Source organism: Oryctolagus cuniculus, chromosome 15, assembly GCF_051225735.1.
Source record: "Oryctolagus cuniculus isolate XC-2025 breed Fujian yellow rabbit chromosome 15, ASM5122573v1, whole genome shotgun sequence".
Lineage (NCBI taxonomy): Eukaryota > Metazoa > Chordata > Mammalia > Lagomorpha > Leporidae > Oryctolagus > Oryctolagus cuniculus.
The window spans coordinates 10,828,947-10,850,904 of NC_142881.1; the positions used below are offsets into that span (position 1 = coordinate 10,828,947).

General features: G+C 46.8%; 1 protein-coding gene across 5 annotated transcripts in view; it reads right to left on the bottom strand.

Moving 5' to 3' along the window:
- Nucleotides 1-21,958, bottom strand: part of INPP5F (inositol polyphosphate-5-phosphatase F) — a 112,747-nt gene that overhangs the window by 39,017 nt on the left and 51,772 nt on the right. For all 5 annotated transcript variants that reach the window (XM_051823686.3, XM_089314232.1, XM_089314233.1 and 2 more), the window contains 4 exons: nt 11,300-11,436; nt 1,272-1,400; nt 877-1,044; nt 703-759 (listed from right to left, as the gene is read on the bottom strand). In XM_051823686.3, the coding sequence (XP_051679646.3) occupies nt 703-759; nt 877-1,044; nt 1,272-1,400; nt 11,300-11,436 (491 nt within the window). The remainder of the gene's footprint in view (nt 1-702; nt 760-876; nt 1,045-1,271; nt 1,401-11,299; nt 11,437-21,958) is intronic.

Genomic DNA, 21,958 nt, shown 5'->3' on the forward strand with positions numbered 1-21,958 from the left:
CACACTGGGTTAAACTGCCACTTGTAGTGTCAGTATCCCATATAGGTGTCAGTTAGAGTCCTGGTTACTCTGTGTTTGTTGTTGTTGTTTTAAGATTTTTTTTTTTTTTTTTTTGACAGGCAGAGTAGACAGTGAGAGAGAGAGACAGAGAGAAAAGTCTTCCTTTTCTGTTGGTTCACCCTCCAATGGTCGCTGTGGCCGGTGCACCGCGCTGATCCGAAGGCAGGAGCCAGGTGCTTCTCCTGGTCTCCTATGCGGGTGCAGGGCCCAAGGACCTGGACCATCCTCCACTGCATTCCCGGGCCACAGCAGAGAGCTGGCCTGGGAGAGGGGCAACTGGGACAGAATCTGGCACCCCAACCGGGACTAGAGCCCGGTGTGCCGGCGCCGCAGGCGGAGGATTAGCCTAGTGAGCCGCGGCGCCGGTCCCTACTCCACTTTCAATCCAGCTCCCCTGCTAATGCACCTGGGAAAGAAGCAGCAGAAGGCCCAAGCCCTTGGGCCCCTGCACCATGTGGGAGACACAGAAGAAGCTCCTGGCTCCTGGCTTCATCCTGGCCCAGTCCCAGCCACTGAGGCCACTTGGGGAGTGAACCAGCAGATGGAACATCTCTGTCTCTCCCTCTCTTTTTCTCTGTAATTCTGCCTTTCATACAAATAAATCTTAAAAATAAGGTAATATAAATAAGAACAACTACTCACACCAATCTCAGTAAGATCTCGTATCATATATTTATTCCAAAAAAATCGGTCATCAACCTAGAAAAAGTAGAGAAAAAACAGTTCAGAAAAATGTGACTTTGGCTTTCCTAGAAAAGCCAAAATGGACCACCGGATGTTGTAAAGGGCAAGCCCTGCTCTGAGCTGTGAGGGTACCTTCTGCCAGAGGGCACGGCCAGCCGCCTTCCCGGCACTCTGCCTCTGCACCGAGTTAGTCAGGTCGTAGGTGAGGCTGTAGTAAAAGGACTCTGAGTCCATGAACATCTTCAACAGCTCCTCAAGTAGTCTCCTCTCCAACTTCTCCTTCTCTTTACTTTCCTTCACCTGTAAGAAATCAGCTTATCACTGCAGGAACCAAATGCAAGGTATTAGGTGGATAACACACAGTGTTATCTAGCATAAAGCTATTAGTGCTAATAATCCCAAGGGCATAGGAGACACTGCTTCAATTCAATAAATGGCTGCAAAACAGACTTACTAGCAGGAAAATTACCCTTCAATTTAAAACTAATCAAAGATGAATTTGAAGCCCATATCAATTAAACTCTTACTTTCTTTTTATTAGGAGCAGACACATTGGATTTAATATGCGTTAAGGTCTTCAGTAGAAACTTAGAGTCATCAGGAGATGGTATAATCTTCTCTGGCTTGTTAATCCCAAAATGATGCTTCTTACAGAGCTAAAGAATTAGAGAGAAAAAGGATTTGTTATTACTAATAGCTGCTTGTAAAATGTTCAAGTATGAGTGTGAACCCTACCGTTTATGCACTACGGCTACTGACTCCCTTTCTCTATCTGCACTCACACCTTCAGCGCCTTCATCCAGCCTCGCAGCTTCAAATACCATCCAAAGGCAGGCCCCACACAGATCCTGCACTTGTTCCCCGCCCAGCCCCTGGCAGAACTCCAGGCTTACAAAGCCCAACGTTTCCACATGGATGCGTCTCGGACAGACCACGTCCACGGCCAGACCCCAGCTTCCCTCCACAATCTGCATCTCCCACTGCTGCTCCCGCCTTGGCTTCCCTGCTGCCCCTCGACAGGTCGGCTTCCACGCAGGGCTTCGGCCCAGGTGTTGTCTCCCCAGACACCTTCCCACAATTCCCTCCTGGGCACTGCCCCCACCACCGGTACTGTGCTCAGTGTCGTCCTCATTAGCACTTACTTCTTTCCAGAATACTACATCATTAATGCACATATTCACTGTCTCCCTCTTCCACAATGTCAGGGGTTGTGTGACAGCAAACACAGGGACACCATCTTGAGTCTTGCCCTCAGAAGGAAGGCGACTGCCTGTCAGCCGCTCTGTAGCCATAGAGCTTAAAAGCTGCCACTGGCCTTTCTGATAAGGTGGGTTGGCCCACCAAGGCCCCTGAGAGGCTACTCCTAAGGCACAGCCAAGGACTGCTGTCACTCAGCTCCCTATGGCCTGGGAAAGCCAAAACCTTTCCTCTTCCGGGAGAAATCCATGGAACAAGCCCTGATCAGACCACCTGGGAATGGAATCCCACATGGAAGCCATCCAATAAACTTCCTTTATTTTTGGGGGGGAAGTCTGTTTATTTGTTTCCATCTACTCCAAAGGCAGAGTGACAAAACAGAATAGATTGTCCATCCCCTGGTTCACTCCCCAAATGCCTGCCACGGCCAAGGCTGGGTCAGGCCAAAGCCAGGAGGCTGGAGCTCCCCTGGGTCTCCTACATGAATGCCAGGGGTCCAAGCACTGGAGCCTCATCTGCTGCCTCCCAGGTTGCATTAGCATGAAGCCGGATCAGAAGTAGAGCAGCCAGGACTCGAACCAGCATTCTGGTATGAGATACAGGCATCCCAAGCAGCATCCTAACCTGCTGCACCACAACACGTGCCCGTGAACTCAGATACACGGGGCTTCCTTCTTCACTTTCCAGTCCCAGGATCCCCACTGAGTTCAGGGCCATCACGTGCTCTGCCGCCCTGACACGACCGCCAGATGGGAGCCTGGTTTTCTGGAATCCCTTATCTCCAGTGCCTCAGCAACGCCTGGCATGGGGGCCTCCACAAATGCCTGTGAAATGACTGAATGAGCTCTGATGCCACAAAGACAAGTGGAGCCCCAGATTCACACAGGGGCACAGAAGGCGTCCGCGAACACCGCCATTCCCTTCTGCCGTGAACACACTGCACAGTCTTCTGGGCTCTGCAGGTAAGGTTTGTCCCGACAGGTTCATGAGCTGAAAGCTTGGCCCGCAGACGGTGGTGCTGAGGTGGCGCCACCACGAACAGGTGGGGCCCAGTGGGAGGTTATCAGGCTACTGGTGCACCACCCTCCCAGGAGACAAAGTGGGTACTCTAGAGCGAGGGGCTGCCACAACACATGCCCGGCCCCTTCACCATGCAGCCGGTCCCCTTTCTAGTACTCCACCACACTGGGATGCTGCCGGGGCTGGCGTGTGCTGCGTGGCCCCTCCAGCCACCAGAACTATGAGCACAGCGGGCCTCCTGTCTTTATACAGCAGACGGCCTCAGGAGTTTTGTGACGGCACAGGAAGATGGTTTCCCACACGCACCCTCCTTCCTTGGCGCAGCAGAGCTGCAACTTCACAGAGGCGCCTGCTGCTGCCTTGCTTGTGGCACTAAGCAACTGTTGGTTAGCAATTTTTATACAGAACATAATTATCTAGTCATATGAATAACACTTTCTTTCAAAAACCTGAAAACATACCTGACACCTAGTTATAGACCATTACAATTTTAATATTCAAAACAGGGCATTAAGCATTTGTCAGACATGCTTATTCCTTACAAGGCTTCAAGCCCACACAGTCTCCCCTCAACCACACCAAAGACTGCTCCGAAGACAGAGCTAACACACACGCCTCCGCACGCACACTCTCCTCCCTCTCAGAGAACAGGAACCCGTGTTCTCGTCCAGGCTAGCTTCCGGCTTTGTCCCTCTAGCACCGGGACCTGGCCTAGCGCCCTCTCTCCTCCATCCCAGCCCCTTTCCTCACACCTGTGAACATGCGCACAGATGCCAGAATCACTTTTTAATCTGTCCGCAGGCCTGGAATCTACTCTGAGTTAGCAGAGAGTTAGAGGAGAAGTGGGGGACTGGCAATTTGGGTCAAAGAGTGAGCTGCCAATGAAGCTGTTCACGCAGGGGGAACCAAGGACCTCCTCAGCTCTGGGAAAACACAAACCCCAAGGCCCCTGGCTCCGTGAACGTGGCACCGATGATGCCGCGTTGCCTCTCGCTGTGGCTCCCCCACACCAGTCCCTCTCGGTTCTCCCCACTCTGGCTGCTCCTTCGGGCTCTGTCGGTGTTTCTGTCTCTAAAGACGCTGGTTCCCAACATTCTGTCTTTAGCTCTCTTCCCATTCTTCATGCTCTACCTAGAAAATGTCACCCTCTTCCTTCATTTCACCGACTCTTTTGCTTGTTAATCCTGTTCCCTCAACCTGAGCTCAAGGTCCTGGTAGACACCGCACCCCCACACGGAGATACATGGGTCCCTCAAGCTCAACATCTCTTTCCCAAGTCATACACCTTCTCTGGCACGTGTTCAGTTAATGACTGCACCACCCACTGGGTCACTTAAGGAAAACTGGAGTTGGGGCTGGTGCTGTAGTACAGCAGATAAAACCCCAGAGGCAACACCAGCATCCCATATGGGGGCCAGTTTCTGTCTCGGCTGCTCCATTTCCCATCCAGCTCCCTGCTAATGGTCTGGGAAAAGCAGCAGAAGATGGCCCAAGTGTCTGGGATCCTGCCACCCATGTGGGAGAACCAATGGGAGCTCTTGGCTTCCACCTGGTCCAGCCCCGGCCATTGCTGCATCTGGAGAGTGAACCACTAGATGGAAGATGTCTCTCTGTCTCTCCTTCTCTCTCTGTAACTCTTTCAAAAAATGAATCTTTAAAAACAAACCAGTAAGCAAACCAACCTTGGAGTCATCTTCCATTACCCCCCTTCCTAAGGTCTCGCCCATCAACACCAGTCACTCCGTGCCCTCAGCTATTGCCCGCATTCAGGCCTTTCATCTTTCGTGCAGGCCGGCATATCTCAGTGGCAGCGCCCAGCGTATCGCAGCAATGGCAAAGCGCTGCAGAGCAGACAGCGGTCTGTGCAGGAGCTCTAACAGCCTCGGTTCTACCCGAGCGCCTGGCCTCGTGCACTGGGCAGGGTTCCAGGTCCAGGCTCCGTCTCCCCTTTACCATGCAGGGGCAGTTTCCACCTGCTGCTGCCGGCTCTGGAGACCCAGCAGTTAGACCTGTTGTTCCACTGACGTCCAGGAAGATTGGACCCAGCAGTGTTGTTGTTCTTCCTCTGTTTTTGCTTATTTTATCTACCCTCATCCTGGCCTTAGGACAGAGTTGATACAGGCCCATCACCCCTTAACTTCCTTATCTACAACTCTTAGATTCAAAAGATTCTGAAACTGAATGCTTAAGCCTGTTAATAACTCATCTAATGGCAAAACTGACATGAGGATATCAATAGACAGCACTTATTTCCCTTAATATGAACATCCATATTATCCTTAAAGAAATATTAACACATTCTATTGTAGGGTAATGCTTACTGGGGGTGCAGAAATATGCAGAATAACCTTTTTTTCCCTTACAGGATTGATTGATGTGAAACACACACACACACACACACACACACAGAATCTATCGAGAGGACCCCCCCCCTTCTCTCTCTGCTAGGTTACTCTCTAAATAGCTGCAACAGCCAGGGCTGGTCCAGGCCAAAGCCAGAAGCCCAGAACTCCATCCAGGTTCACCACCTGGGTGGCAGGGGCCCAAGCACTTGGATCATCTTCAGCTGCCTTCCCAGGAGCATTAGCAAGAAGCTGGATCAGAAGCTGAACATGGCGGGTGGGGGGAACTCTTGGAAGGGAAGAAGTATCACTTCTTTCTCAAGTGGAGTGTTTACACCTTGCTGTAATATTTCAACTTTCACAAGAGATGTAATAATTTTGATAATAAAATTCTTAACCATAAAAAAAAAAAGTTGAACAGTCAGGACCCCAACTGGCATTGATATGGGATGCCTGCATTGGCGTCGCAGGTGGTGGCTTAACCCTTTGTGCCACAACATGGAAAAACTGGCCCAACATGGAATAACATTTTGAAAACCCCTAAAAACCTGAATCTTGACACAAATACAGCTCCAAAGTTTCAGATCAGGATTGCAGGTCTTCTTAACAAAGCACAAACTCACTGAACCACCGTAAACTAGAGTCTTTCTCTGTTTCTTAAAACTGAGTTTTTTGTTTGTTTGTTTGTTTTGACAGGCAGAGCGGACAGTGAGAGAGACAGAGAGAAAGGTCTTCCTTTTTGCCTTTGGTTCACCCTCCAATGGCCGCCGCGGCCGGCGCACCACGCTGATCCGAAGCCAGGAGCCAGGTGCTTCTCCTGGTCTCCCATAGGGTGCAGGGCCCAAGGACTTTGGGTCATCCTCCACTGCACTCCCAGGCCATAGCAGAGAGCTGGCCTGGAAGGGGGGCAACCGGGACAGAATCCGGCGCCCCGACCAGGACTAGAACCCGGTGTGCTGGCTCCGCTAGGTGGAGGATTAGCCTATTGAGCCACAGTGCCGGCCTGTTTCTTAAAACTGAGTTTTCTAACTAGAACTATAAAGCTACTATGAACACACATTTCTGATGAATGTTTCTGAATCTTCAATGCAGTGGCCTTTAGAAAATGAAGTACAGACCACAGCCTTTCAGAAAGCTTACAATTATCCTGCCAAAACACAGGGGCAGAGAAATTTTTTTTCTTGAGCTCCTTCCAGTTTTAAGATGCTATTTCCCCCTTTTCCCCGAGCTGTTGGGCTATGACATGTAGCACTGACGGCAGCATCATCTTTCCAGCATCACCTTTCCAGGGGCCCAGCCAGTTCTGTATAGCTTGTGGTGAGGCTCTTATCACAGCTCGGCTGCTCTCCATCTCACAGAGAAAACAAACACCCCCTGGTTTTCCCATTACGCTCGCACCTCACATTTCACAGCAACAAAAGGAGCTGATGTTGCTGCTGCTTAAGAAAGTAAATTTTACCTTAAAAGTTGGTATCAACATCTGACCGGCGATGTAACTGTAAACAGATGTCTGCTAGGAAACTGAATTTGGAAAATGATGCTGTTATCTATTTAGGCAGTGAAATACAGCAAGCAAGATACACAGACAAGGAGCAAAAGCCTATAAAACTTTAAAGGGTGTATTTTTCAAAAGAAAGAACATCTAGGATGAGTGTTGTGGTGTGGCGGGTGAAGCTTATGCCTGCCACACAGGGGTCCATATCAGAGCACCAGTCTGAGTCCCGGCTACTCTGCTTCTGACCTAGCCCCCTGCTAATGAGCCCTGAAAGGCAGCAGAGATGGTCCAAGTACTTGGGTCCCTACCACCCATGTAGGAGACTGGGATGGAGTTCCTGGCTTCTGGCGTTAGCCTGGATCAGCCTCAGCCATTGCAGCCATTTGGGGAATAAGCCAGCAGATGGAAGATAGATCTCTCTCTATATATATATAATAAATCAATCTTTAAAAAAGAAAGAACGAACGTTTATGTCATCATTTATTTGAACCATGCAGATTCTTCATACCCTTGTACAGATCACTTTTTTAAAACACTATACTGTTTTGGAAAAGTCTGCAATTTCTCAAAGATTAAAAGGAGTCACCATATGAACCAACAGTCCAACTCCTAGGTACACATCCAGGAAAAAAATAAAGATTCCTTGTATGTAAAATTTTTCAGAGGAGCACCATTTGTGACAGCTAAGAAGTGGAGACAATTCAAATATCCATCAACTGAGATGAATAAACACATCTAGTATACCCACACAGTGGCATACTATATGGCAATAATAAGGAACAAAGTACTAACATGCTATAACAAGCACAAGCCTTGAAAATACTTTTATTTTTTTAAAGATTTACTTTTACTTATTTGAAAAACCAAGTTATGGCATGGGGGGAGGAGAAAAAGGGAGGGGAGAGGGAGGAAGGGGGAGAGGGAGGGAGGAAGGGGGAGAGAGAGGGAGGGGAGGGGAGAGGGAGAGGGAGGGAGAGAGGGGGAGAGGGAGAGGAGGAGGGAGAGAGTCAGTCAGTCAGTCATCTATCCGCTGGTTCATTCCCCAAATGGCCAAAATAGCTCAGATTGGGCCAGGCCAAAGTCAGGAGCTTTTTTCTGGGTCTCCCATGCGGGTGCAGGGACCCAAGCACTTGGGCCATCTTCCCCTGCTTTCCCAGGTGCATTAGCAGGGAGCTGGATTGGAAGTGGAGCAGCTGGGACTCAAACTGGCCCTGAAAATACTATTCTAAGTAAAAGAGGTCACTCATAAAATGTCACATAGCAAGGCTAGTGTTGTGGTGTAGTAGGTTAAGCCTCTACCTATAGTGCTGACATCCCATATGGGCACTGGTTTGAGTCCCAGCTGCTCCATTTCCAATCCAGCTCCCCGCTAATGCACCTAGGAAAGCAGCGGAGGATGGGCCAAGTGCTTGGGCCCCTGCACCCGCATGGGAGATCCAGAAGAAGCTCCTGGCTCCTGATTTTAGATCAGCACAGCTCTGGTCATTATGGCCATCTGGGGAGTAAACCAATGGATGGAAGCCCTTTCTGTCTGTCTCTCCCTCTATCTGTAACTCTACCTCTCAAAATAAATAAAATCTTTAAAAAAAGGTCATTCAGTGTATAGTTCCATTTATACAAGATGTGTAAAACAGACAAATTTATGGAGACTGAAATGAGATGCGTAGTTGCCTAGCGCTGAAGGAGCTGGGGGTCAGAGGTCAATGAGTACAGGGCTTTCCTGAGTGGTGAAAACGCTCTAAAAATGCTTGTGGTGACGGGCACGTGACTAAATACACAGAAATCACCGAATCGCTTTTTTTTTTTTTTTTTTTTTTTAAGATTTACTTATTTGAAAGGCAGAGTTACAGAGGGAGAGCGAGAGACAGAGAAAGAGAGCTTCCGTCTGCTGGTTCATTCCTCAAATGGCCACAGTGGCTGGGACTGGGCCAGGCAGAAGCCAGGAGCTTCATCTAGGTCTGTCATGTAGGTGCAGGGGCCCAAGCCTTTGGGCCATCTTTCGCTGCTCTCCCAGGAACATTAGCAGTGAGCTAGATCAGAAGTGGAACAGCTGGGACTCAAACCAGTGCCTATACGGGATGTCAGTGTTACAGGCAGCAGCTTAATCTGCTACGCTACAATGCTGGCCCCAAATTATGTACTGTCTATGGGAGAACTATATGTAAATTGAAAATCTGGCAAGGAACAGCCATTGGTGCAGTGGTTAAGATGCTGCGTCAGACACCTGCATTCCACACTGGAGTACCTGGGTTCCAGCTCGGGCTTTGCACTCTTGGGAGGCAGCAGTAATGGGCCAGCTTGGGTCCCTGGCATCCGTGTGGGAGACCCGATGGAGTGATGTTCTCTTAACCCAGCCCTGGCTGCTGTGGGCCTAGGGGAGTAGACCAGAAGATGGAGGCTGTCTGCCTCTCCACCTTTCAAATATAATGAAAATAAATATCCGACAAACAAGTGAGGTATATACTCGAGGTAAAAGGCCAACTGAGGGAGAAAACCAGGAATTCTATTAATACCCGACTCTAAAATAAAATTGCTTCTGCTCCAGTTACAGGAACCAGGCCTTTACAAATCTGGGAACAGCGAGCACACTCGCAAGCCTGAGGGTGCTGCTGGGAAGAAGAAAGCAGGGGATCACTCGGAGTGATACACACACATGGAAATCAGGGCGACACTGAGACAGAAGAGCTAGTTTCACTGACCAAGTCTTTTTATGTGCCTAGATATGTACGTTTATTTAAAACATTTTAAGTAGGGAAGATGTAAAAATGCAAATACAAAAGATGACTTGGAAATAATTCTGGTCCTCCCAAGGGCTTGGGGAGAGTGAAAATAACTGTTAAAATTACTAAAACGTCGAGAATGATTATTCCTGAGTGGTAGGATTGTTTTCCTTTTTTTATAATTTACTATTTAATCAGAATAATAATTAAAAAATATTAAGCTTCTAAGTGGAGCTACCTAGAAACTGAAATAAAAATATAAAATATTTAAATTAACGTGTTACAAGATTAGCAAGAAATTCACGATTTTCAGCACAGCTGTTCTTTTCCTTCCTGTTGTTCAAGGTCGTAAAGTGCGGCAAGAGGGAAAAGGCACAATGCAAATTGCTCAAATCAGCTCTTCCAAGAAAGGGTTACCAAACAACTCACTCAGCAAGACTCTGGAAATCCTTCCTCTATGTTTAGGGACACCTCTAACCACGGACAGTCCTGGCATGTATTCAGCTCTCAACACATACAATAGTCTTTGGTGCCCCGGTCAAGGCTGTAGCTCACACAGCCCCACAGCTATAAAATACCCAACCATGTCACATGGGGAGATTTCACTGTCATTTTGATCTCGTTCCCTTAAACGATGGAAAAAAAAAGTCTAAGGAATAAGGAAATTTTTAAAGTCTTCACAACATTCACATTTCTGTGTTAATGTGATTTTTTCTTTTTTTTTTTTTTTCCTTTTTATTTGACAGGTAGAGTTATAGCAGTGAGAGAGAGAGAGAGAGAGAAAGATCTTCCTTCCGTTGGTTCACCCCCCCTCCCCCAAATGGCCGCAACGGCCGGCGCTGTGCCGATCCAAAGCCAGGAGCCAGGTGCTTCCTCCTGGTCTCCCATGCGGGTGCAGGGGCCCAAGGACTTGGGCCATCTTCTACTGTCCTCCTGGGCCACAGCAGAGAGCTGGATTGGAAGAGGAGCAATCAGGACTAGAACCCGGTGCTCATATGGGATGCCGGCACCGCAGGTGGAGGATTAACCAAGTGAGCCACGGCGCTGGCCCCAATGTGATTTTCTAAAGTTTTTTTCTGTTTACACAATTGTGGGTTACCAGTTTCAGAAATCTTACAGATTGGTGGCCACAAAGACACTGGAAAATCCCCCTTAAAAGTCTAACAACCTTCTCTGGATGAGGTGTGACATTTCAATGTCCTCAGGGCTCAGAGCACGTCTATGCTAACAGATGATCTGTGGGATGGACAAGGTCAAATCCACCTGCCAGAGACCAGAAGAAGCCCTGGCTTTGGATGGGCCCAGCTCTGGCCATTGCAGCCATTTGGGAAGTGAACCAGCTGGTGGAAGATCAATCTCTCCCCATCTCTCTAACTGTGCCTTTCAAATAAATTAAATGATTTTTTTTTAAATAAACTTTAAGAGGAATACAGATAAAGAAGATGTAAAGGTTAAATCTGTCCTTCTTGACTTCCCTTTTCCCGAGATCAGGAGTTCTCAGAGTATACTGTGCAGAGCACTGGGGCTCCCTGGAAGTAAATGTGTCTTCAAAGCAGGGGTCAGGTAGGCAGGGTCCCAAGGGTCTCCCCCCCACCCCATGCCAATTCAATGAGAACAGCTCTGCTTCTATGTCTCTTATACCCTGGATTTCACAGATTTTTAAATAAGAGTTCTAAATTGTTTTAAAGATATTATCCAGCCCCAAAATGTATGTTTCTTGCCTGCTGAACTGACTCCTCTATTACATCAGGCTTCCATAGTTTCCTTTGATTTCACCTTACCTCAAGCTCAAGATCCTGAGGTTCCATTTCAGACAGTGACAACACAGCAATCTTGGTGACTTTGCAGACCTCATGTTCCCCTGGGAGTTTGCCCACCAATGCTTTCTGTCGAATTAGAATGAGCCACCAGGGAAGATCTGAAAGAGAAAGATCAGGGTGATGTCTGGTATTTATAAAGTGATGCCATCCTGGCAGGCTGAAGCTGAATCTTAACAAGATGTGTGCATCGACAGAGCTCTTAAAGTTTATGAAAATGGTCCTGGACGTGCGAAAGATGTTCAACCTTACAACATCTGAAACTTAAATTGAAATGATCCTCAGGGCTGGCACCGTGACACAGCAGGTTAAGCCCTGGCCTGCAGTGCCAGCATCCCATATGGTGCCAGTCAAGTCCCTGCTGCTCCACTTCTGATCCAGCTTCCTGCTAATGCACCTGGGGAAGTAGTGGAAGATGGCCCAAGTCCCTGGGCCCTTGCAGACACGTGGGAGACCCAGAAGAAGCTCCTGGATTCGGCCTGACACAGCCCTGGGGAGTAAACCAGCAGGTAGAATGTTTGTCTCTCCTTCTCTTTGTTGTTCTACCTTTCAAATAAATAAATCTTAAAATGATTTTCACCCACCACAAAGCTGGCACTGTCGTGTAGTGGGCTAAGCCTCTGCCTACAGTGCCGGCATCCCGTTTGAGGACTGGCTCGTATCCCGGCTGCTCCTCTTCTAGTCCAGTTCTCTGCTATGGCCTGGGAAAGCAGAAGATGGCCCAAGTGATCAGGCCTCTGCACCTATGTGGGAGACCGGGAAGAAGCTCCTGGCTTCAGATCAGCCCAGCTCAGACCATTGCGGCCATTTGGGGAGTGAACCAGTGGGTGGAAGACCTTTCTGTTTCTCCCTCTGTCTGTAACTCTACCTCCCAAATAATCATTTTTTTTAAAAAAGATTTATTTATTTGAAAGTTGGAGTTACACAGAGAGAGAAGGAGACGCAGAGGCAGAGAGAGAGAGAGGTCTTCCATGCACTGGTTCACTCCCCAATTGGCTGCAATGGCTGGAGCTGCACTGATCCAAAGCCAGAAGCCAAGAGCTTCTTCCGGGTCTCCCACGTAGGTGCAGGGGCCCAAGGACTTGGGCCATCTTCTACTGCTTTCCAAGGCCACAGCAGAGAGCTGGATTGGAAGTAGAGTAGCCACAACTCAAACCAGTGCTCATATGTAAAGCCACTGTATGTGGTGGCTTTACACACTGTGCCACAGCACCAGCCCCCCCCCCCCAGTCTTTAAAAAGTAATAAAAAGATAAAAATTTTAAAAAATCACTGGAAGTTATCTTAAAAAAAAAAAGTTCCACAAGAAATTCTTGGGAAGGAAGCTGGGGAACAGGAACTCCCACACCACAGTGCTGGTGGGAATGCCACACACACATGCACAACGGTCCTGGAGGGAAACTTACAAAACCTAACGGCATGATCTATGCACTCACCTCTGACACCAGCAATCCCACACCTCAACAATAAAGTACACACATTCAAGCCTACTAATTGCAGCTGTTTAGAACACATGACACAGTCCTCCAAACAACCTACAAGCCTACACAGGGGAGAGTGGATGAATCAACCATGATGAGTACTACGCAGATGTAAACGAGAATGGCATGGAGTCAGTGTCGTGGTGTAGTGGGCAAATCGCCAACTGCAGTGCAGGCATCCCATATGGGTGCTGGTTCAAGTCCCTGCTGCTCCACTTCCAATCCAACTCTCTGTTATAGCCTGGGAAAGCAATAGAAGATGGCCCCTGCATCCGCATGGGAGATCTGGAAGAAGCTCCTGGCTTTGGATCAGCCCAACTCCAGCCATTGCGGCCATTTGGGGAGTGAACGAATGGATAGAAGACTTCTCTCTCTGACTCTCTGTAACTCTGCCTTTCAAGTCAGCAAATAAATCTTAAAAAAAAAAAAAAAAGATGGCATGTATTCTGTGAACCAATAAGGGATTTTTCTTGGATGTACCGAGTAAATAAATGGGTATTAATATACATTATAGTTATAATAATATAGTACATATTTTAAATTTGTTACTCTATTTGAAAGTCAGAGATAGATGGACAGAGATCTTCCATTTGCTAGTATACTCCCCTACTGCCCACGACAGACAGGGAAAGGCCAGCACAAAGTTAGGAGCCAGAAGTCCTTCCAAGTCTCCCACATGGGCAGTGGGGACCCAGGCACTTGAGTCAGCACCTGCCGCCTCCCAGGGTGTGCATCAGCAGGAAGATGGACCGGAAGTGAGGTAGCAGAGACTGGAACCAGGCATCCCAGGCTCAACAGTTATCAACAGAGGACTCACGGTTTCTAAGATGGTCAACATTTTTTTTCCAATGATTCTGTATCCCTCATTTAAGAAAAAATGCAAATCTGGGAGAGGGGTGGAACAGACTTTGGGTTAAAAACCCAAGATAGAAGGCTATGATAGCCCAGTTCCTACAAAAATAAATGATAAAAAGGTTTTTGACTCTAGCATAGTTTTTTTTTTTTTTTTAAAGATTTACTTTATTTATTTGAAAGAATTACAGAGAGAGGTAGAGACAGAGTCTTCCATCTGCTGGTTCACTCCCCAGATGGCCACAACGGCTGGAGCTGCGTCAATCCAAAGCTAGGAGCAAGGAACTTCTTCTGGGTCTCCCACATGGGTGTGGAGGCTCAAGGACTTGAGCCATCTTCTACTGCTTTCCCAGGCCATAGCAGAGAGCTGGATCAAAAGAGGAGCAGCCGGGACTACAACCGGCACCTGTATGGGATGCTGCCACTTTCAGGCTAGGGCATTAACCCACTACACCACAGCGCCGGCCCCATTAAAGGTTTTTGACTCCACCAATATTTTCTTTTTTGTCTAAGGATATCAGGAGAGAAATTATCAATGATTATTATATTATTTTTTGAAGAAGAAATTAAGGAAGATTAGATTATAACTAATAAATATCTATTTCATTATCAATTTTACTCCTAGTTTGGTTTTCTTCTTTTTGATCAAAGTGAGACTGAAAACAGGAGGAAATGGACAGTCAGCTCCTGTGATGTGCAAGGTGCTTCCTTTGCTAAACCTCGGCCTTGTGGAAAAAGCGCAGGCTCCAGGTGCAACCCCAAAAGGTGAAAGATCAAGTACACATACTGCACAGCAATGAAATCCATTGGGAAAAAACCTTAAACCAATAACAGAACCAGCAGAGCCCATTGGCACGGCCATGTGTAAGTACAAACATGCAGAAAAGAGCTGCACAAGCACTCCATGCGCACTAGAAAAAGGTCTCCCAGCATTAGCAACGAGGATGATAAAGCTTCTGGGAATAACTCCAACTAGCACCATCCGATACTTACATGAAAAGTATATGAACTTTGGCTTGCGACATACAAAAATGAAATAAATGAAAAGTATCAGGTGTCTGAGTGGACAGGCTCAGTATTTCAAGATTACTAGTATGTCTCAAATTAACCTAGGCATTTAATGTAATCTTCATCAAAATTCTAGTCAAACTTCTAAAATTAAATCTATTTTAAAACATCAGTTGAAAAACTAAATGTACGAATATCCAGTAAAAATCTCAAAAAGAAATTGAGAAAGAACTTGCCTTCCCAGATAGCAAAAGGTACAGTAAAACCATGATAAAGAAACAGTGTGATGCTGGTTACAAAAGGCATCAGGCATCACTGGACTAGATCAGAAAAGCGGACGCAGACTCTTGCAAACATGGGTCCATAACATGATGACCAAGAGGGGAAAGGGACGTATCAAACAGTGTTGAAATGATTGGCTTTCTACAAGGGAACGAAGCTAAATTCTTACTGCAAACCATATCTAGAAATTAATTATAAATATACTAATTGCTAGAAATATAAACAAAATAGAGTATTAGAAGAAACATAGGGCAGGCATCCAGCCTAGAGGTTAAGATGCCCACGTCCCCTGCTGGAACGCTGGGATTTGACATTGCTCTGGCTCCTGACCCCAGCTTCCTGCTAATGCTGCCCCGGAAGGCAGCAATGGTGGCTCAGGTAACTGGGTTCCTGCCACCTATGCAGGAGACCTGAATTAGTTTTTAGCTCCCAGCTCTGGTCCCCAGCCCAGCCATGGTTGTTATCTGCATCAACCGAGAGTGAACCAGGGGAGAAGGGAGCTAGTGTGCTCTCTCGCATTTTCTCTCTCCACCTAACAAATATTTAAAAAAAAAAAAAAAGGTAAATACAGGCGACTCTTGGTATAACCTTGGAGGAAGAGGATGACTTTGGAAGCACACATGACCCAGAAGAGTCATTACATGAACACACTTGACTACGTGGTAATAAAAGCTGTCTGGATGGTAGTGACACTACCAACAAAATGAAAAGCTAATGACAAATGGGAAATTTTCTGCAACACACATGTCATGCTAAAGGTTAGTATCTATAAAATATAAAGAGCTGAACAATCAAAAGAACAGATAACATCCCAATGGTTAAAAAAAAAGAATCTGTATCTAATGGAAAGAGAATGGACACTACATAAAAATATGATTAGACTCAGTAGTGATCAAATAAATCAACAAACTAAAACAGGAAGATCGCTTTTTGTCAAGCAGACTGGCAAAGGGGTAAGAGAATCATAACCTCCTGTGTCAAGAAGAAACACCAGCAGCTGGCGCCCTGCACCGACTGGTGGAGAAAACAAGTGCTCCTGCCAGTTTGTACCAACATTCTACCCACGACATGTTTTATCCCACCTGCCCCTGTCCTAGAAAAGCACATCATAGGCTGGCGTTGTGGCGCAGCAAGTTAAGCCGCTACCTGTGATGCAAGGATCCCATACGGGCACTGGTTCAAGTCCCAGCTGCTCTACTTCCGATCCAGCTCCTCACCAGTGCACCTGGGAAGGCAGCGGAGGATGGCCCAAGTGCTTCAGCACCTGCCCAAGAGACAGGGAAAGCTGGATGGAGTTTCAGGCTCCTGGATTCAGCTTGGCCCAATCCCAGCTGTTGCCGTCATTCAGGGAGTAAACCAGCGGATGAAAGATCTCCCTCTCTACCTCTGCCTTTCAAGCAAATCTTTTTTTTTTTTTTTTATTTAAGAAATGTATGCAGTAGAATTATTTGTGAAAAGGATTTCTGTAGCACTTTTGAGAAACTAAGTGAATTTTTTATATCAAATAATTTTTAAAAGAATGGAATTGTAATTATGCTAAGCTACATGTTTAGTATCTTCTGAAATATATATGGATAAATATGGTATCTGGCATCTGTTTTGAAATAATTCAGAGGCTAGCATTGTGGCGCAGTGGATTAAGCTGCTGCCCACAACAATGGCATCCCATACGGGCACCAGTTCCAGTCCCAGCTACTCAACTTCTGATCTATCTCTGCTAACACGTCTGAAAAGCAGCAGAAGATGGCCCTGCCCCGATGTGGGAGACCCAGAGAAACCCCTGGCTTCAGCCTGACCCAGCAGCCATTTGGGAAGTAAACACGGGATGGAAGGTATCTTCCCTACCCTCACCAACTCTACCTTTCAGATAAATAGATCTTCAAAAAAAAAAAAAAAAAAAATCAGCAGCTATTAGCGTGAGGACTACAGACCTTGGATGAAAATGACTTTACAGCTGACTTCTAATCAGTTCCACAAACTGCACTGGTTTGATGCCTCATTTATTTATTTATTTATTTATTTTTAACTTATTTGACAGTTAGAGTTAGACAGTGAGAGACAGAGAGAAAGGTCTTCCTTCTGTTGGTTCACCCCCCAAATGACTGTTACGGCAAGCGTTGCGCCAATCTGAAGCCAGGAGCCAGGTGCTTCCTCCTGGTCTCCCATGCGGGTGCAGGTGCCCAATCACCTGGGCTATCCTCCACTGCCCTCCCGGGCCACAGCTGGACTGGAAGAGGGGCAGCCAGGACTAGAACCCAGCGCCCATATGGGATGCCGGCGCCACAGGCGGAGGATTAGCCAATTGAGCCAAGGCGCTGGCCCCCGATGCCTCATGTTTAAGCTGTAGCTTCCTCCCTTAGGGTTTGCAGTCTCACACACTAGTTAAAAAGAAAGTACAAAAGAAAATATTGAAAAAATTGATTGTATTAAAATTTTAAAAAATCAACATGGCAAAACACATCTCAAAGTCAAAGGCAAACAATAAAAAAAAATGTAGCTACAGACTTCAACCTCCCTATTTTATAAAGAATTATTAAAACTTAAAAAGAAAAAAAATAAACCACCCAGCAGAAAACTCAAGAGATAGGAAAACAGTTCAGAGATAATGAAACACCAAACAGCTGTAGGGACGTGGAAAGATGAGTAGTGAAATGCACAGTGAAACCACATTAGGATGCCACAAGTCTTCTATCACACAGAAAACACACCAAAAAGTTATCGTGCGCTTTGTGTGGCTGTGAGGAAGCGCAGTCAGTGGGAACCTGGATTGGCAGTAGAGGAAGCAATGACCACATATGGCAGTCAACACCACAGTACTTCATCTGGCAGAGCAACCCAGCTCTGGCCGTCGTCCTAACGACACAGATACACTAGGGACCTTACGCAGGCACGAGGTTACTCCTGGTAGTATAAATTATAACAGTAAAATTGGAAGTGACCAAAAACTCTATGAATTGAAAAAAGTAAATTACTTCTATACAATGAAATATCATATAGATGTCTATAAAAGTGAATGAAGACCCTCTCTAAAGTATGATGCTAAGATCACTCAAATATTTTTAGGAGGGGTCAGTGTTGTGGCAGAGCAGGTTAAGCCTCCACCTATGACACCGGCATCCCATGAGAGAGCTGGTTCAAGTCCCAGCTGTTCCACTTCCGATCCGGCTCCCCGCTAATGTGCCTGAGAAAGCAGCAGTTGCAGCCATTTGGGGAGTGAACCCACAGATGGAACATCTAAATCTCTTTCTCTCTGTAACTCTGCCTTTCAAATAATTAAATCAGGGAGGGAGGGAGAGGGAGGGAGGGAGGGAGGGAGAGAGAGAGAGAGATAGGCAGGCAGAGATGTACCTTTGGCAGAAAAATAAAAGTACAGTGTGGTAGCTTTAATATGCAGACAGTGAGAGTTTATGCATAATAACTACTTTTTGTAAATGCAGAATGAAACTGGAAAGATTCACAAGAAACTAATGATTACGGAGTTTCTTTCTACATGTACAAATACAATTACTATGGATAAATTCCTCATTTTGCACATAAAAGCTATTACACTGTTCTACACCTTAGACTTTTTTTCCTAAAAATCTATCTGAAAGATCTTTCCACCACAGTAGAGAGTTGTTTCACTTTTTAAAAAATAGTTTCACAGAAGCAGGTGTTGTGGCATTGCAGGCTAAGCCACCACTTGGGACACCTGCATCCCTTATCAGAGTGCTAGTTCAAGTCCTGGCTGTGCTGCTTCCAACCAGCTTCCTGACAATGCATCCTGGGAGGCAGCGGATGATAGCTCAAGTGCCTGGGCCCCTGCCACCCTAAGCGAGACCAGAGTACCTGGCTCCTGGTTCAGCCTGGTTCATCCCTGGCTGTTTGCAGGCATTTGGGGAGTGAACAAGCAAACAGAAGAGCACGCTCACTCTCTCTCTGCCTTTCACGTAGATGAAAATACACATTTAAATACCTACATAATAATTCATTGTATGGAAGTAGCAAAATTTATTTAGCCTTTTCTAATTAGTAGCATTTCAGGTCACTTCCAATTTTACTCATTTAAAAACTGAGCTACTGAGAATAACCTTCTACATACATAATTTCCTATTAATTCTGGAAATACACCAACACTAGTGAAAAGATGTATTGTCTTGGGTTGTGTTGAAAGGATTAATCTAAATTATCATAATGGAAAGAAAATGAAAAGTATGAATTGAACACTGAGCCACTTCCAGGTCAAATTTTTCACTCTAGAAAACAGTAGGAAAAGAAAAACAGCTCATGGTCAATAATAGTTCTCTCTGTTCTTGTCACTGCTTTGCCTTAGGAGAAACAAAACTCACACCACCACCACACGAATGCCTGAGAAGTCCAGCAGGAAGAAGCCTGCTGAGTTACAGGGCTAAATCATCCCAATACGTTTTTGAATTGTTTTACTTTTTGAGAGGCAGAGAGATGGAGAGAGAAAGAAACAGACAGCAAAAGCTCCCATCCTCTGACTCTCTCCCCAAATGTCTTGGCTAGGTCAGGACCAGAGCCAGGAGCGGGCCAGGCCTCCCACACAGGTGGGAGGACCCCAATTATTTGAGCTATCACCATGGCCTCCTTTGGTCTTCATTAGCAGAGAACTGGAATCAGGAGCTAGGGTCAGGAATCAAACCCAAATACCGTGAAGCAGGACGCAAGTTTTTAACCACCATCTTAATCACGAAGCTAAAAGCCTACCTCTGTTTCCAATTTTTAAAACAAGACAAATGGGAGCAGGTGCTGTGGTGCCGCGGGTTAATGCCCTGGCCTGAAGTGCCGGCATCCCATATGGATATCGGCTCGAGACCTGGCTGCTCCACTTCTGATCCAGCTCTCTACTATGGCCCAGGAAAGCAATAAAAAGTGGCCCAAGTCCTTGGGCCCTGCACCTGCATGGGAGACCAGGAAGAAACACCTGGCTCCTGGCTTCAGATTGGTGCAGCACCGGCTGTAGAGGCCATCTGGCTCTGTCTATAACTGTCAAATAAAAAAAAAAAATCACAAAACCTCCATGCTGATATGAATTTTTTAAAAAAAGACAAATGTAAAAGTATAGTATCACTGCTGTTTAACAATCCCAGTATCCATCAGGCACAATTTTTTAATAATTTTTAAAAGATTTATTTATTTGAAAGGCAGAGTTACAGAAAGAGAAGGAAAGACAGCGAGAGAATCTTCCATCCAGTGGGTCACTCCCCAGATGGCCACAACAGCCAGAACAGGGCCAGACCAAAGCCAGGAGCTTCTTGCAGGTCTCCTACATAAGTGCAGGGGCCCGAAAACTTGGGCCATCCTCTGCTGCTTTCCCAGGCAAATCAGCAGGGAGCTGCATGCGAAGTGGCACAGCTGGGACTCAAGCCAGCACCTATATGGGATTCAGGCATCGCAGGTGGCAGCTTTTAACCACTATGCCACAACACTGGCCCCTATAATTAAATTTTTTAGAAGCACCTAAGTAGGCTATTACTGCTGTCTTAATTGTATTACCCACAAAGAAAAGAAATTGGCCCAATTTAAGCTTTTTAAATATATTACTTTTGGTAACCCCAGTTCCTCCAGGAAAAGAAAGATACGGAAACCTGACTTCCCTAGCAAGATAAAAAAATGGATTAGGAAGTGATTCTCTTGAAAAGTATGACCAGTAGGGCAAGCTAAAACAATACTCCTGGAAAAGATTCAAGTGCCTGTTTTATACAAAAAAGTGACTCACTTAAAGGGGGATAAACAACTGTAGAATAAAGACTTTCATCCAGTTTTGTTTCCTTCTGTATTAGGGTTCTCCAAGAGAACAGAATCAACAGGGTAAATATGGATACACATAGACTGTAGGAACTGCTCGTGTGCTTAAGGAAGCCAAGAAGCCCCATGATCTGCCCTCTGCCAGCCGATGACCAGGACAGCAGGGCGTCACTCAGTCCAAGACCAAGGGAGCCGATGGCGTGAGCCTCGGTCCAGGCCCGAGCACCTGACAGGAGGCTGCTGACGGTTTGAGCCTGGGTCTGACTGTGGCGGTCAGAGAACCAGGCACCCAGCGTCTGAGAGCAGGATGGGGTGGCATGCAGGCTCGGAGCAACTCACCCTTTCTGACAGCTGTCCTATTTTGGCCGTCAGAGGACTGCAAACCGCCCACACAGACTGGTGAGTGAGGGTGCATCTTCTTCACTCCTCACATAACGGTCTGCTGTTATCAAACAGAACCTCTCATCTCGGTTGGTTTCTAAACATGTAAAGATGGCCGGCACCGCGGATCACTAGGCTAATCCTCTGCCTGCGGCGCCGGCACCCTGGGTTCTAGTCCCGGTCGGGGCGCCAGATTCTGTCCCGGTTGCCCCTCTTCCAGTCCAGCTCTCTGCTGTGGCCAGGGAGTGCAGGGGAGGATGGCCCAAGTGCTTGGGCCCTGCACCCCATGGGAGACCAGGAGGAAGCACCTGGCTCCTGGCTCCAGATCGGCCCAGCACGCCAGCCATAGCAGCCATCTGGGGGGTGAACCAATGGAAGGAAGACCTCTCTCTCTCTCTCTCTCTCTCTCTCTCTCTCTCTAACTCTGCCTGTAAAAACAAAAACAAAAACAAAAAAAAACCACACAAACAACAAAAACGTAAAGAATCTGTCAATGATTCAGATGTTCTGTATGAAAGTGTCAGCCTGCCTGGGCTAAGGGAGGCCATAGAGATGACAAAACATCACTCCTCTGTGTGTGTGTGTGTGTGTGTGTGTGTGTTTGTGTGTGTGAAAAAGAGAGCAAAGAGAGACTCTAGATAGAGAGAAAGGGAGGGAGGGAGGGAGATCCAGAGTGCACTCGAATTGGTGGGTAAGTGGGGATAAGTGGGGATCACACCACCCACACTCACCATGCCCGGTGTCATACAATCCACGGAGGGCCAGAACAGCAGTGGCACGATTTACTGTCTGTTGTGGAAGTCCCACTTCTCAGGCCTGGACCATTGCTGCTCCCCCTACCCCCGCCCCAGCTGCCAAGCATCCAGTTC